Source organism: Apodemus sylvaticus, chromosome 2, assembly GCF_947179515.1.
Source record: "Apodemus sylvaticus chromosome 2, mApoSyl1.1, whole genome shotgun sequence".
Lineage (NCBI taxonomy): Eukaryota > Metazoa > Chordata > Mammalia > Rodentia > Muridae > Apodemus > Apodemus sylvaticus.
The window spans coordinates 147058837-147074497 of NC_067473.1; the positions used below are offsets into that span (position 1 = coordinate 147058837).

The 15661-nt window shown below is 37.9% G+C and overlaps 1 protein-coding gene across 6 annotated transcripts in view; it reads left to right on the forward strand.

The window, feature by feature from the left end:
• The window catches only part of Pparg (peroxisome proliferator activated receptor gamma), a 132355-nt gene that overhangs the window by 66923 nt on the left and 49771 nt on the right, over positions 1–15661 (forward strand). For all 6 annotated transcript variants that reach the window (XM_052174594.1, XM_052174589.1, XM_052174592.1 and 3 more), the window contains one exon: positions 14426–14653. In XM_052174594.1, coding sequence (XP_052030554.1) covers positions 14434–14653 — 220 coding nt within the window. In that variant the 5' untranslated portion in view covers positions 14426–14433. The remainder of the gene's footprint in view (positions 1–14425; positions 14654–15661) is intronic.

The following is a 15661-nucleotide window of genomic DNA, read 5'->3' on the forward strand; positions in this document are numbered from 1 at the left end:
TTAACACAGCTCTAGTTCTGTCTGTATTTCTGATTTATCTGATTTTAACTTCTTTCTTAAATGCTAAGACTTGGATTAGGTCCATTTCTAGACTCTGTCTTCTCATTGTTTCCTGGAAATGGTCAGTTCATATATCTCTCTCCCACCCTATTATGAATTAAAGTATATGAAAAAAACATGAAAGAAATGTCACTTTCAAGAAAACACAAGATTTTTTAAGGCAGGGTCTTGCTCTCAGACCTTAAATCTTTCTGTCTCTTCTTCCTTGGTGCTTGGATCATGGGCACATAATAGCTGGTTTCCAAAGCAACATAGCAGCAGCTACTCAAAGTGCTAAGATACATTCATTTATCTAAGATTGTCAGGTCAGTGTGTCTGTAAGTATATTCCCTAAGTTATAACTTTATCCTGAAGAAGTAATGCTAGAGAAACTCTGAAATCATACTATCGTGTTAGGTACACATTTCTTGGCTCAGAGGAACTCTGGGCTGAGAAAATGTCTCCACTGACTGAAGGGACCTGAACTGATGCACGGCTTCATTATCTTAGCTTCCTTGGACACACCAGAATGGCCTAGAATTTAGTGAATGCTTCCTGGCCATCTACTGGTGCTGAGTACTTGTGTTGGAGTCATTTGAATAGAATTGGGTTTCTATACCTTTCTACTGCACAATTCTTTCCTTCGTATGCACAGCTTTGTGCAGACACAGGCACTGTGCATGCTACTAATAGCAGCTGCAATCCCATTCTTACAACCTCGGAACTGAGGTCACGTGGTATTTGAACACCAGTGCTTTAGACCTATGTAATTTTTATTTGAACAAGAGATTGCCAAGACACGATTAACATTCCCACATGTGGAGAGAGCCATGTCAACTAACAGTTACACGTGAGTTAACCTTCCCCAGTCCATGCCAGGTTTCCTGTGTGTGAAGAACTCTTATATCCACTCTAAATTTGCAGATGAACAGCCCTCAAGCTGCCTCTTCTAACTACTGGGTGCCTGTGCTTGCAAGGCATCTTAATGCTGTGGAGTCCACACCTTTGCCTAGCTTCCACTGCCTTTTGGTAGCCTGGATCTACTTCACATATTTTACCTTCCTTCCACGTATCCCAGGAAATGGCCTACCTGGCTCCCTTCAGACTAATCTCATTTTTCAAAAATATAGCCACACTCACTCTTGCTTCCAAGTTTAGTATGTCCTTCAATGCCTTTCCCAGTCCTCTACCTTTTCAAATTTTCCCTATCTTTCAAGGTCAGATTTAAAGAACTTCAACCTGTTCAGTGAAGCTTTCTCTGAATATCCACATCTAATGGTTCTTGTCTCCTCTAGTCTGAAAATGTGCTCTCTCCTCTACTTCCTGGGCTGCCAACAGCCTGATCCAATCCACTATCTCTGGGCTCGAGAGCAGTCTCTTAACTGGTTTTGCATCTGCCCTTCCTCCCAATGTTATTCACCACTCACCTCTTATCCATTGTGTTTGAAGAATGGATGCAAAAAATGTGGTATATATACACAATGGAGTACTATTCAGCCATTAGAAACAATGAATTCGTGAAATTCTTAGACAAATGGATGGAGCTAGAGAACATCATACTAAGTGAGGTAACCCAGTCTCAAAAGGTAAATCATGGTATGCACTCACTAAGTGGATATTAGCCTAGAAAATTGGAATACCCAAAACATAATCCACACATCAAATGATGTACAAGAAGAATGGAGGAGTGGCCTGGTTCTGGAAAGACTCAGTGTAGCAGTATAGGACAATACCAGAACAGGGAAGTGGGAAGGGGTGGATGGGAGAACAGGGGGAGGGAAGAGGGCTTATGGGACTTTCGGGGAGTGGGGGGGCCAAAAAAGAGGAAATCATTTGAAATGTAAATAAAAAATATATCGAATTAAAAAAAAAACCTCCAAAAGTTAAAAAAAAAAAGTCAGGACTTCCCTAGCTCAACACCCTTTAGTGATTTTTGAACTCACAGGCAATGAACAACAACCCAAATTAAGCCTGTAATGCCTACCCCACCCCAGGGGAGTTCTACAGTTCCCTTCTTCCCCTGTCCATGTCTTGACTCTGCTGTATCATCACTGGCATTCTTTCTAGTGCCCCGACACTCCATGCATAGACCTGCCCAGAGTCTCTTTCCCAGCTCCTATTCATCCATGAGCACTCTTCTGACATATCCCTGACATATCCCTTGGTCCCTTGACTCTGCTCAGATCTTACCTTCCAGTAAGAACAACCTTTTCCACTCTTTCTCTTCTTCTGTTCTCCAGTTTCCCATTTCAAAAGCACTTGTCATTTTCTTCTAAACTGTATAGCTTACTGATTGGTTGTATTTATAGCTTGTAGTTGTCTTCATCCTTTAGATCTTTGGTACCAAAGAGGCAGAGAGATCTTGGTCAGGTCACTCATTCACTTGTGTCCTCTGTGACCCAGAACAAAACTTGGTTAAAAAAACAAAAAAAAAAAAAAAACAAAAAAACAAAAAAAAACAACAACAAAAAAGCAGTTGTCATTAATAACAGTCAAATGAGAGTAAAACCCTCTGACACTGATAATCTTGACCATGTAATTTAGCACTTAATAGAGACAGCCTGTTCTTATTTTCTGTTTTGGAGTATTCCCTAAGCCAAAGTATGTAATCACTGAGAAAGAACCCATGTTTTAGTCTCTATTCCTAGAAAAAAAAAAGAACAAAATAGCTAATACATAATAGTCAGCTTGTTGACTCATTAAAACCAAGCTGGTCTCCTGTACTTCCAACACTTCTTTCTGGACTCTGAGGGCACATGCATGCATGCGCACGCCCATACACACACACACACACACACACACACACACACACTATATACATATACATCATATACATACATATATATATATATATATTGCAAACCCAGGTGCTGCACACAGATACACATAAAATTATTTAAATAAATCTTTTTTAAGTATGCATGATTTTTATCTTTTGTAGACTGGTATATAGTTGGAATTATAAAATTATATACTATATATCCCTTTTGGATTAGCTTCCCTAAGTGATATAAGCTTTCTCCTTGGTCTTTCATGGTTTGATAATGCATTCATTTCAGAACTAAGTATTTTATTGTCCAGCTGTATTACAGCTTATCCATTCATCTGCTGAAGGATTCCTTGGTATCTTCCAAATATTGGCAACCACAGAACTGTAATAAGCATCTGTGTGCAGTTTTTTTGTGTGGACCTAAGTTTTCAGTCAGTTTGGAATGTGGCCACTGGATTGTGTGGGAGGACCATGTTTTGTTTTATAAGAACTGCTACACTCTTCCAAAGTCACAGACCCTGTCACAGTCCTCCGGGTAATGAAGGAATATTCCTGTCACTCTACAGCCTCACCAGCTTCTGGTGTCGTCAGGGTTTGAAGGTTTTCTAATGATTTATGGGGTTGAAGATCTTATCTTCTTGCTCAAGTCTTTGTCCTATTTTTATATCAAGTTGTCAGAGGGTGGATGGGGGATTTCATAAATAAAATATGGAGTGTAAAAAATAAAGTAATTAATTAATTTTAAAAAGTTAACAAGATTTTAAAAAAAGAGGTTTTTGTGTATTTTGAAGAAAACCTTTATCAGATGATGGTTTTGTTTGTGTTTTGTTTTTTGGTTTGTGGTTTTGTTTATGTTTTGTGGTGGTGGTGGTGGTGGTAGTGGTGGTGGTGGTGGTTGTGGTGGTTGTGGTGGTGGTGGTGGTGGTGGTGGTTGCTATTGTTGTTGTTGTTGTTGAGAAAGGGTTTCTCTGTGTAACAGAACCCTGGCTGTCCTGAACTCGCTCTGAAAACCAAAATGACCTCGAATTCACAGAGATCCATCTGCTTCTGTCTCCTGAGTGCTAGGTTTAAAAGTGTGCACCACCACACCCAGCATCAAATGCGTGTTTTTTACAAATATTTAATTGAAATAGTTTTGGGCAGAAAAGACAAATTAAATTTTAATAAAGGTCAGTTTATATTTCATTCATCATACCTTTTTACTGTACCTAAAGAAGTCACCACCACACTCACCTAGGTGTTTTTCTTTGTTATCAATGAAAAGTTTTATGCATAGTTGGGATAAATACTGTATAAGATTTTTGTTTGCTTGTTTGATTGTTTGTTTGTTTGAGGATCTGTCTGTGCAGCCCGGGATATCCTAGAACTCTCTATGTAGACCACACTGGCCTCAAACTCAGAGATCTGCCTCCCAAGTGCTAGGATCAAAAGCATGTGACACACAAGGCAGTGGTGGTACACACCTTTAATCCCAGCACCTGGGAGGCAGAGGCAGTCTGATTTCTGAGTTTGAGGCCAGCCTGGTCTACAGAGTGAGTTCCAGAACTAGCCAGGGCTAGCTATACAGAGAAACCCTGTCTTGAAAAACAACAATGACGACAACAACAACAACAACAAAAGCATGTGACACTACACCCTCTATGTATAGTTCTCATACATTGTTAGATTCAATTTCTAAATATCTATAATGGATATTTGTATCTGTATTAATGGCCAAGTTCACTTACAGGGCTTTATCCCTGAAATGGCTTTATCTTGTTTTGATAATTCTGGCCTCATAGCCAAGGATCATTTTTACCTTTATAATATTTTATTAACTCTTAGCAAATTCCATACATTGTATCTAGATTTTGCTTACCCCCACTTCTTCCCCAACTCCTCTCATCAGGAATTATTATATCTGTTTCTACTGGCAAAGAACTGGTATAATTTCTGCCTTGAATGACTGGTAGAACTGACCAGTAAATGCACCTTGTCCAATTTTATATGGTTATTAATTACTTAATCAATTTTTTAAACAGATATAGGCCTGTTTAATTGTTTGTTTCTTTTTGGATACATTTTGGAAGACTGTTTTGAGGAACAGGCCCAAGGAAGAAGCTCACTTAATCTAGATTATTGACTCTGTAGCATAGAATTCTTTATAATATACCCTTTATAAACTATATGTGTGTGTTATTGTGTTGTGTGTTGTGCATGTGTGTTAAAGATTAAGCCAAGGCCTTGCACATACCAATATCCTCTCCCCCTGAGATACACCCCATCCTATTTAGTATCTTTTTATTGTCTCTGAACCTATAATAGTGGGCTTTCATTCATTTTTGGATAAGCACAACTTGACTTTGCACCAATGTATACTGGATAAAGTAATAACTTTAATTCAACTACACTAACTATTAGCAGCTACCCTTAGTTACAGTTAGATTATTTCTAGAATCTCTCTTTGGAAACATAGGAAAGATTAACAGAAGAACCATAAACTATGCTTGAGCTAGGAAGACTACAGTGGGAAAGGATATGAGTCTGTGGGTCAGGAAGCAAAAGAGACGGTCAATATGATCCAGTCATCTTCTCTTTCTCCCCATACCTCACAACAAGACACCTAAACATGTGGCCAGTACAAGAAAAACTGAATTTCCAGAAATAAAGTATGAGTGTGCTTTTCCTTCTAAAGGCTGAGGCTAAGGCTACAGCTTCTCTGAGGCTTTGTTGATCTGAATTCAAGCATTTATAATAAGCCTTTTGGCTTATTATAAAAAAAAATGTGCATATAAAGATATATATTAGATGCTTTACCTTCTGCCAAATCAGACCAGAGAAACACTGGGTATGGTTTTTAATAGTCCAAAGTAGGCAGCAGGATGAAAATATGTTTTCTTGTATTGGATAAACAAAAGGAACAAGACAGAATTTATTTCTAAACCTTTCTATAGTCAGAGAAGCCACTACTGAGTTTAAATTCTTGCAGTAATATCAATTAATTGTGTAATGTTCTGCAATTTACTTAACCCTAAGTCTATTTTTAACGTTATTAAATGGTGATAATTATACATAACTTTGGGTTACATTATACCTTTAACTGTAATAAAATTTAAATATGTTGCAATGGCAGACTTACATATTCTCTGTTACATGTATCATATACACAGAAGGACATGAATGATGGGCATAAGATAGAATGCCTGCTATCTAAGCGATTAAAATTTTTAGCTATCATTATTAAATTATGCTTCTATGAATGAAATTCAGAGTCATTTTCCTCTTTTAATAAAACCAAGGCCCATGATACTAATCAAAGATAAGAAAATTGGTATGGGTTGCTGGGTCAGTTGATAAACATGCTTACCTAACATAAACAATGACCTGAATTCAATCCCCAGAACCCATATTTCTAAAAAGCCAGCACGTATTTGTAACCCCAGTACTGAGAGAGGAAGAAACAGACAGATCCAGTGAGAGAACCTGTCTCAAAATTATAGTGGGTGATTTTCCTAAGGGTGACATCCAACAATGTCCTCTCACTTCTGCACATGCACAGGCTCCTGCACACACACACACATACATGTGAACATGGATGTATATACACACATATACCCACAATTTTAAAAGTAAATAAATAGAAGGAGAAGCATCTGTTGGTTTAATATTTTTTATTTTATTTCAGTGTATCTTTTCTACTTTTCCATATTATTACCTGATCATTACTGTTTAATAATACAAAATGCATGCAAGGAGCAGATTTATTCCCACTTGTTAAATTAATTCATTGAAAAATATTATAGTTAAAAGGTATTGAAGTTGGGGTATAGTTCAGTGATAGAGTTAAAAACAAAGTATATTCAACTTAATTTTTAATATAATCAAATGAATAATCATCTTTTAAAAGTCAGACAGTATAAAGACTTTATTTAAAAAAAAAAAAAGGTAGAGTGCCTCAGTGCCACAATAATTCCCTTTTAACGGTACTGATGGTTTACCCAGAGCTCTCTTCTGGCACTCACCTCCATGTCTTAAGAATCACATGCTTAGCTGCAACGTTTTCTAGTATGTTCACCATCTGTTAATCTCTAGCCATAGAACATAAGCATTCAACCCTTTTACTACTTCATCCCCTTTCCCAAATACACTTCTCCACTCACCTTCACAGCGGAGTTTCGAGTAATTTAGAGTTAAGTCAGCTGTCCATGGTTACATTGTAATAACTTTAAAAGGAACATTTACAGACTTCAACATCGGTATATTGTGGTTTCTCCTTCAAATATTAAGCTGTCATACTTCACATTCTCCTTTCCCTGAGTGTGAATCATGTGTTTAAGTCTTATAGTCAACATGTTCAACCTTGCCTAACCTAGCATTTCCTAAATTTACTTAACTACCTGATATTTTTCTGTGTAATGATTTTTAAAGGAACATCATTAGCATATGTATAATGCCGTTGGGGAGGTGCCAGATAAGGCAGACTTTCCGGGCCACAAAAGAGCAATTAAACACTGGAGTGAGGAACTTCGAGAAGCCAGGCCCTCTCCTTTTCCAGAGGTCTTTAAAACAGGACATCTGTTTTACTCATAGTCCTGTTTGAACAATAGGACTCTGCTGGTGTTTCTTCCTCTTCCTGTTCCCCAGAGGCCATGTTGGAGGCTTTTAGCCACCTTTTACATGACGATGGGACTCTGGCTACTAATATAGTAAAAAAATTACAACTATCATTTATTTCCACCTTCATAAGTATCCTAGGTGTTTTACATATATTTCTCATCAGAATGAGGTAGCATTATTTTACAGATTATGAAAATAGCTATAAAGAGATGGTGAACTAAGACCTCCAAGGCAGAATTTGAATCCAGGCATCAGACATAACACTGCTCCATCCTTTATTGTTAATGCTTAGAACAGCAACCTGCAAAAATAACAAATAAGATGGGATTTATCTGTATTTATTATTAAAAACTCAGGCCACCACAATGCTTATGCTAATGAATTAACCATTCATTTAACCTTCCCATTAATTGGAGTTTATTATTTTTGTTAGTGTAGTGCATACTTTTCCATTCACTGTGACCAAATGTCTAACAAGAAATGACTGGAAGGAAGAAAGTTTTACTGTGGGTCCTGGTTTGAGAAGGTGTCACTATTGTTAGAAATTTGAGCAGCCAGCTCAGACTCCTCAAATCCTAACCCCTCTAAGGAACAGGAAGCAGAAAAAGACTGAAGGATGAAGTGGGACTGGGCTAAGACCCTCAAGGCCCACTCCCCAATAGCTCACTTTGTCCAGGTAGGCCCTACTCTTAAAGGTTCCAAAGCAGTGAATCCCAGCTGAGTACCAAGTCCTTCAACATGCGAGCCTGTGGGACACATTTCACACTCAAACTGTAGCACGGAAAATTCTTGCAGAGCTCTTCTGCGTTTTATTCTGTCACAATCTGCCATCTGGTAAATGGTTTCTTGCATGAGACTATTGAAATTTGATGTGACTCGTATATATTAATTAAGACCAAATACATCTTGATCTATAAAAACTGGCTTGGGATAAAAGTCTCTTTTTTCAACATATTATATCAATATAGTAAAAGACATCACACAGCTCAAAGGATGCTGGTCCAAGAGATAAAAAAGATGTTTTCTCACCTGCCCAGTCTCTCACTGACTGTATTCATAAGCAGATCATTACATCCATTTTCTTTTACTGTCAAATGGGGAATAACAATTATTTCAAAATGGCTGTCTCCCCTGTAATATTTCAGGATTATTTTTATCTCTGGATGTCATCTCACAGATGGGAGAGGAACTATATAATTCCCAAGTTAATGGGTACTATGCCTGGTTTGTACTAGTTGGTTTGTGATTACACAAACCAGTGAGGAAGGGCTAGCTGGGTAAACAAGTGGGAGCCATACTTCTGAGAACTATGATATCAACCTAAAACAAGAAAACATTTAAAATTAGTGCTTAAGTGTCTCTTGAAAATTCTGTCAAAGCTGCTAAGCTCTAAGAGTCTATGAGATGTTGCCACATTGATGCCTCAATCCCCATCTGGATACATTTCTCTGAGTTACTCTTTAGCATTCCTCACCAGTATCATGCCTGGCCTAGCATGAGTTGTTGAAATGTGTTGATGTATAGTGTCGACCTGAAAGATCAGAGAGATATTTAGTTCAGGTTAAGTGTAGCCTAAGAGCTTTAGACCATCTGCATTCAATGCCCACTGTTCCTGATAATTGTCCACAAATTACTTTAGTATCTGTGCCTTTTCCCCCCCCAAAGTTTTCAGAGCTGAGCTTGGAATTCACAGCTTCATGTATATTAGACAAGTATTCTATTACTGAGATGTATAGTCAGCTCTTGATTACTCTTCTTTAAGAATTTTGAATACATGGTGGCACGTGCCTATAATCCTATCTCTCAGGAAGCAAAGGGAGGAAACTGACAAAGTTCTAGGTCAACCACCACTGCACAGTAAAATCCTATATAATACAGAAAAGAAGAAAAGGAAAATAAAAGAAAGAAACTCTTGTGCTTTACAGAGCTGTTCAAAGGATTAAAAGAGATCATTGAGGTGTAGTATCTAGTATAATCATTACCAAAGACTCAGAGGTCTATTAATATTAAGCAGCTTAAATATTGAGGAGGTGCAACATGAGCTCGGGTTCCTTTTGTTGTTTTGTTTTTTCTTCTCTTTGGGAATTGAACCCAGCATGTTTTATACATGCTGAGCAAGCTACCAGTGGGCTATAATCCCACACCTCTATTGAACTTTATATCCAGGCTTTTAAAAACAATTGTGGTATAAATTTGATTTTGCTTACCTTTTTTTTCCCCTGTACTGGGGTTTGAACCTGGGACTTTACTCAGACTAAGTAAACCCTCCACCACTGAGTCACACCCCAGACCTCCCCAGTAGAAGTTTTTCTTCCTCTAGATAACAGCATAATATCCCAAAGGCAAACCATATAGTCCTGGTGCTTGATTTCATAATCTGATATCTTTCTGACCTACTTCCATACTTCCAAATAGAGCCTATTCAATTAGAGAAGTCACTTTACTCTTGCATAAAATCAATTATACTTTTGTTTGAAATGCATTATACTTTAGAGTAGTGTGAGAAGGCTGCTCATTAACCATAACGGAATTGAAAGCCAAGTTTGAAGGTCAAAAAGAAACAGCAGAGCTATGTCCTTGCACACAAAATCTGTCTAAAGACTTTCTTGAAAGATTGTGAAATTGAAGGATATGCCCTGAGGCAACAGGCTCATGTCACCCATCTGGAAAGTTAAGACACTGACTTACTCCTGAGAATGGCTGTTGTTCATGCAAATATTTTGTCCATTTGCTCTTTCATGGGTAATTGCATGGAGTAACAAAAAACACCTACTTGACTTACAGCTTGGCAGCAACAGAAGCTTATGTTTTCTAGAGACAAAATAAAAAGCAGCTTTCCTGGACCATCTCTAAGTCAAAGTAAAATAAAGCATGTTTGGATCCTGTGCCTCCCAGTAACCATGTCCATGAAGTAATGCTGTTGAGGTCAAGGTGTCCCAGAATACAGAAAGGGAAAGTGGGAGAAAAGCATGTATTTCAGAAATATATCTTCCTAGAGAAGTAGAGGCAAATACTTTTCTTTCTTCTTTCTCCTCCCTGTTTAGTAAAGTTAGGAAACTATAACTCAGTAGTAAAGCATTCGCCTATTATATGGGCATCTCTAGGTTCAGTGGCCAGTATGACAAAAGAAGAAAAAAATAACTTACTTCTAATCTTCCTGATGGTCCTTAAAGGAAAAAGACTAAATATATGGATTTGAGAGTCAGGTTCTATTTCATACTGTGTCTTGGATAATAATACCAAAACTTAATCTTTTTAGGGAAGCTTACATCTTGACAAAACTAAACCATCAAGAATATATCTTCATTTTCTTCTTTCTGCTTAGCCAAATGAGAAAACATTCTACTCTTCCCTGTATAACAATATTACTCAATTGACAAGCATATAGAACACAGCCATACAGAAGAACTAATGGGAAACAGGATGATAAGGTGTCTCTTCATTCTAGACAACATGCAAATGCCAATACTATAGATACTTAACAAGATCAGAAACTATGTCAGCATTAAAGAGGAAGATTTGTGGAAGATTTCATAGAGAAAGTAGTATTTAGCTTTGAAAGAGAAGGACAAATGTGGTGCAAAGAAATGAAGGATAGCAAAAGATACAGCAACCTCAGGAATCCGAATCTACAAAGAAGAGCAAGAGGAAGAAATGGGAGACAGGTAGACCAGTAGGATATGTCAGGCATCAAAAAACCAATGGAAAATAAGATTGAAAAGGTAAGTTAAGATCTCCCTTACTGGACTGCTTATTGAACCCCTGTTTCAAAATCTGTAGGCCTGGGAAAGTGTAGAATATTTGCCTAGCATTTGCAAAGCTCTGGGTTCAAACTCCAAATGGAAAAAGAAGTTAACCAATAAAATGATGGTTGACAAATTTTTACAGCAACCTAGGTATTTTTTGCATCCTTATTTTAACTTCTCAGTATCTGTACAGAGGCATGCCCACCACCTTTAACTCAATTAGTCACAACAGACACCATGAGAAGCATCCAAATTTAAGAATATTACAATCTAGATAAGAAAGGACATCTTTTGAGGGGAAAATAACTGATAACAAAGAGTGAGAACATAGAGAGATGAAAATTAAACATATTAGGGAGAGGGGCAAAGTAAATGCAATGACTCTCACTGGATCCATGAGAAGGAATTTTGGGGCAAATGATATAGCTTGATGGGTATTCCTGCTAATTAGGAATGCAGATCTCTTTCTGGATGTCACTGAGACCAGGATGTCCTCTAAGTTATCACCAATGCACATTCTTCTTTTTTGGTGTGCACTGTTTACACCATAACATAGATAACTGAAGGTTGTTTGGGTACTTATTTTGCAGATATTTGACAAGGGAACCCAAACTTTGCCTAGTGAGCCCTCTTGCAGCTGTGAAGCACATCCACAGAGCTAGTATCCTTACTTGTATCTATAAAGAACTTTGTTTTCTCATGGAAACCATAGCTGAATTCTTTCATCTCACGTAGCCTTTAAGGGGAAAAAAAGAGAGCCTTAGCTCTCTGTGTGCTAGGAAAAGTCAAGAGAACCATTCACAGATAGCCCTATGAGAGGAGCCCATCTTCCAGAACATTTTTATCAATGAGAGATTATTTGAAAGGATAGTTTCTAAGTCAGTCTTGAGTTTGAATCATCCACACCTACCTAGCCCATGGACCTTTGACAAGTCATGAACATGAACCCTCACTAGTCCTGTCTTTTTAATCTATAAAGTGAAGATACCTCAGCATATGTGGAATACAAGGTACATGTGTCTGGTACATGGAAGGCACTCTGTGGGTCTTTTTGTTTCTCTCCTTCCCTGCCCCCTCTGCTAAAAGTTCAGTCATTTCCTCCAGTCATCAGTTCATTTAATATTTAATAGATAAATATTTAATGAGCATTTACTGTGAGTCAAACGTTTGTCAAATGGTGCTAATATGACTAGAACTAAGATAAAATTTATGAGTTCATTTCTTTGTCACCAGGGTTAACAATGCTGAATTGACACAGCTCTGTAGCATTTAGAGTAGTGATTGCTTTTCTAGGCACTACTTTGAATAGTGAACTCATTTCAAGTAAGCCAAATCAGACTTATAATTGCATAAAAATTTATAGTCTATACTCACCAGTGACTCACAGTTGATATTCAGTACTTGGGACCTAAATAGGTCAGAGTTTTGTTTTACTTACTATGGTAGCAAATCATACTTAGAAAAATGGACACTTGCTGCTCTTCCAGAGGTCCCTGGTTCAGTTCCTAGCAACTAAATGGCAGTTTATAACTGTCAGTCACTGCAGTTTCAGGGAATGTGACATATTCTTCTGGCCTCTGTTGGCACCAAGCATGCCATACATATATGCTCTGTTGGCATATATGCATACATGTTGGCAAACACTCATATACATAAAATAAAAATATATTTTAAAAGAAGAACCAGCCATGGTGGCACACATTTTTAATGCAAGCATCTAATAACCAGAGGCAAAAAAGGAGCAAGGGAAGGAGGGAGTGAAGGAAGTCAGAGAGAGGGGGGAGGGGGAGGGGGGAAGAGGGACAGGGAGAGGGAGAGAGAAATGCACAGGGCTGGGAGGATAGCTCAGCCAGTTAGATGCTTATAAGCATGAGAAAGTGAGTTCAGTATCCAGAAGCCATATAAAAATACTAGGCATAGTAGCACACACTTGTAATCCCAGCACTGAAGGTGGAGAAGGAAGATCTCTGGAGCTTGCCACAAGTCATTCTAACCTAACTGGTGAACTAACTTTAGGACACAAGAAACACCATCTCAAAGGGTGTGAAGGATGTTCCTGAGGATAACACTTCCATATGCACAGGCACATATGTACCTGTCAGTGCGCACACATGCAAACACACACAAATTAATACACACACAAGAAGAATGCAAATCAGTAACAAAACATCTAAGATCTCAGTCCAAACAATGCACCACAAAGGCTATTCATAGCTATTTCTAAAAAGAAAACATAGAAATGGTGAAAAGGTGCATGAAAAAAAAAGTTCAATATCACTAATGCCCAGAGAAAACAAAATCAAAACTACAATAAAAATATACTGTCCCACATCTGTTAGAATGGTTAGTACAGGAAATGAAGCAGCAGAAACATTTTTAGTGATGCATACTATATACTGTGCAGCCACCATAAAAAACAAGTGGAGATTCCCAAAAAATCAAAAAAGTAGAATTTCCATGTGATTAGCAGCAGCCCCATGGCTAGGAATATGTCCAGGGAACTAAAATTACTATGTCAAGATTTCTATGCTCCCGTGTTTATTTTGACACTATTCTCTATAGCCAAGACAAGAAATCAACATAAGAATCTAAGACACATAAACAAGTAAAAGTAAACAAAAAGCTCAGTGATGTGTATAGACACACACATGCAAAATGCACATGTATGCACAAGCATATGTACACACACTAACAAGTAAAAATAAACAAAAAACCTCCATGGCATAATATACACACATATGCAGAATGCACACACATGTGTATGTATGTATACATACATACATACATACATACATACATACAGTACTCTATGGCCTTTAAAAAGAAGAGAATTCTGTTCCTTGTAACAATATAGATGACCCAAAGCAACATTGTACTAAGGGAAACAAACTAGACTCAGGAAACCAAATGCCACACAGTCTTGCTATTTGCCAAGGACTAGGCATAGAGGAATTGGGAAGACAGGCCAGAGTTTCCCTCAGGCTCTAGAGTCCTGATAAACAGCAAGATGATTATAGTTAGGAATACTGTAACATATATTTGAAATTTGCTAAGGGAGCAAATCTTAAGTTCTCTCAACACAGAAACTCAGGTAAAGCCTGACTTTCTTCTTACCTGGATGGTGCTAGAAAGGTAGTAATGCACTCATCCCTCATAGGGAAGTCTGAGTGAAATGCTTTGTTAAACTCATTCAGTTCCCTCTCTATATGTCTTTGAGAACTTCTCTCCCCTCCAGAACTTGACTCATATCCTGTTCTCTTTTTTTCCATTTCAGAAATTACCATGGTTGACACAGAGATGCCATTCTGGCCCACCAACTTCGGAATCAGCTCTGTGGACCTCTCTGTGATGGAAGACCACTCCCATTCCTTTGACATCAAGCCCTTTACCACGGTTGATTTCTCCAGCATTTCTGCTCCACACTATGAAGACATTCCATTCACAAGAGCTGACCCAATGGTTGCTGATTACAAATATGATCTGAAGCTCCAAGAATACCAAAGTATGTTCACTTTTCAAACTACTAGAATTGGAATTAGTTTTTTAATAACCCTTGAATAAGTGCTCATAAGATTAGCACTCTGAAGAGAAGGCATCTTTACTCAGTTGTTTATCTACTATGCTTGAAGTTCTAGATGTCTGTGATAGGCCAAAAAGAAGACAGCCCAACAATGTTCCCAACCTCCCCCTCCCTTTCTTCTTCTCCCTCCAATGTTCCCAACCTTCCCCCGACACACACACCTTTCTTCTCCTTTCTTTCTTGTTTCCATCTTTGGAACATTTTCTGGAATGATTACATTGCCGGTTTTGTCTTGGGCTGAGAATCCATTGTGTAAACTTTAAATTCTCCCAGCCTTTTATTAGTAAGTCACAGTTGTAGGTCAACTTATATGACTCATCATCGCTAAGTTACTATTACAGTTAGGTTTTCTTTCTAATCTGTAATTTGTAAAATTTACCTCAAACCCTAGTTTGGGGCATAACTTACATTTTAACATTGTGGCTGATTGACAGATCATCATGACATTAAGTAAATTAACATCAAACATCAGCCTCAAGAAAAACCAGAACTGAACTTTTCAAGATAAACTATCATTTCTGCGGTGCTGTTTCCTTGATTTTTATCTTGTGGGCTGATGTGCTGGTTTTCCAGAGTTACCCCTGTGTCACTGGCAACCATTACTTGATAATAAGTAAGAACTTCCTGTAATTTCTAGTTGTTTTCTTTAGATAGAAAGTATACGCGGTTGTATTTATCTGTGTGGTTCTGGGTTAGAGCCTAATATGGAAATTCAATAGGTCTGAGCCACAGGCAAAGGCAGTGCTTGCTTTACAAAGGGTTGCTCCTGCTCTCTATCAAAGATCACTTTACAAACCACCTCTTGACTCAGCCCTGTTGATAACCTGGCACCTCAGGCTGGGCTCACCATGGCATTTTCTTGCCCATGTTCCTTCTGTATTTCTTTTGCAAAAAAAGTTTAAAACTACTTCTAAAATGTGCCTTTTCAGT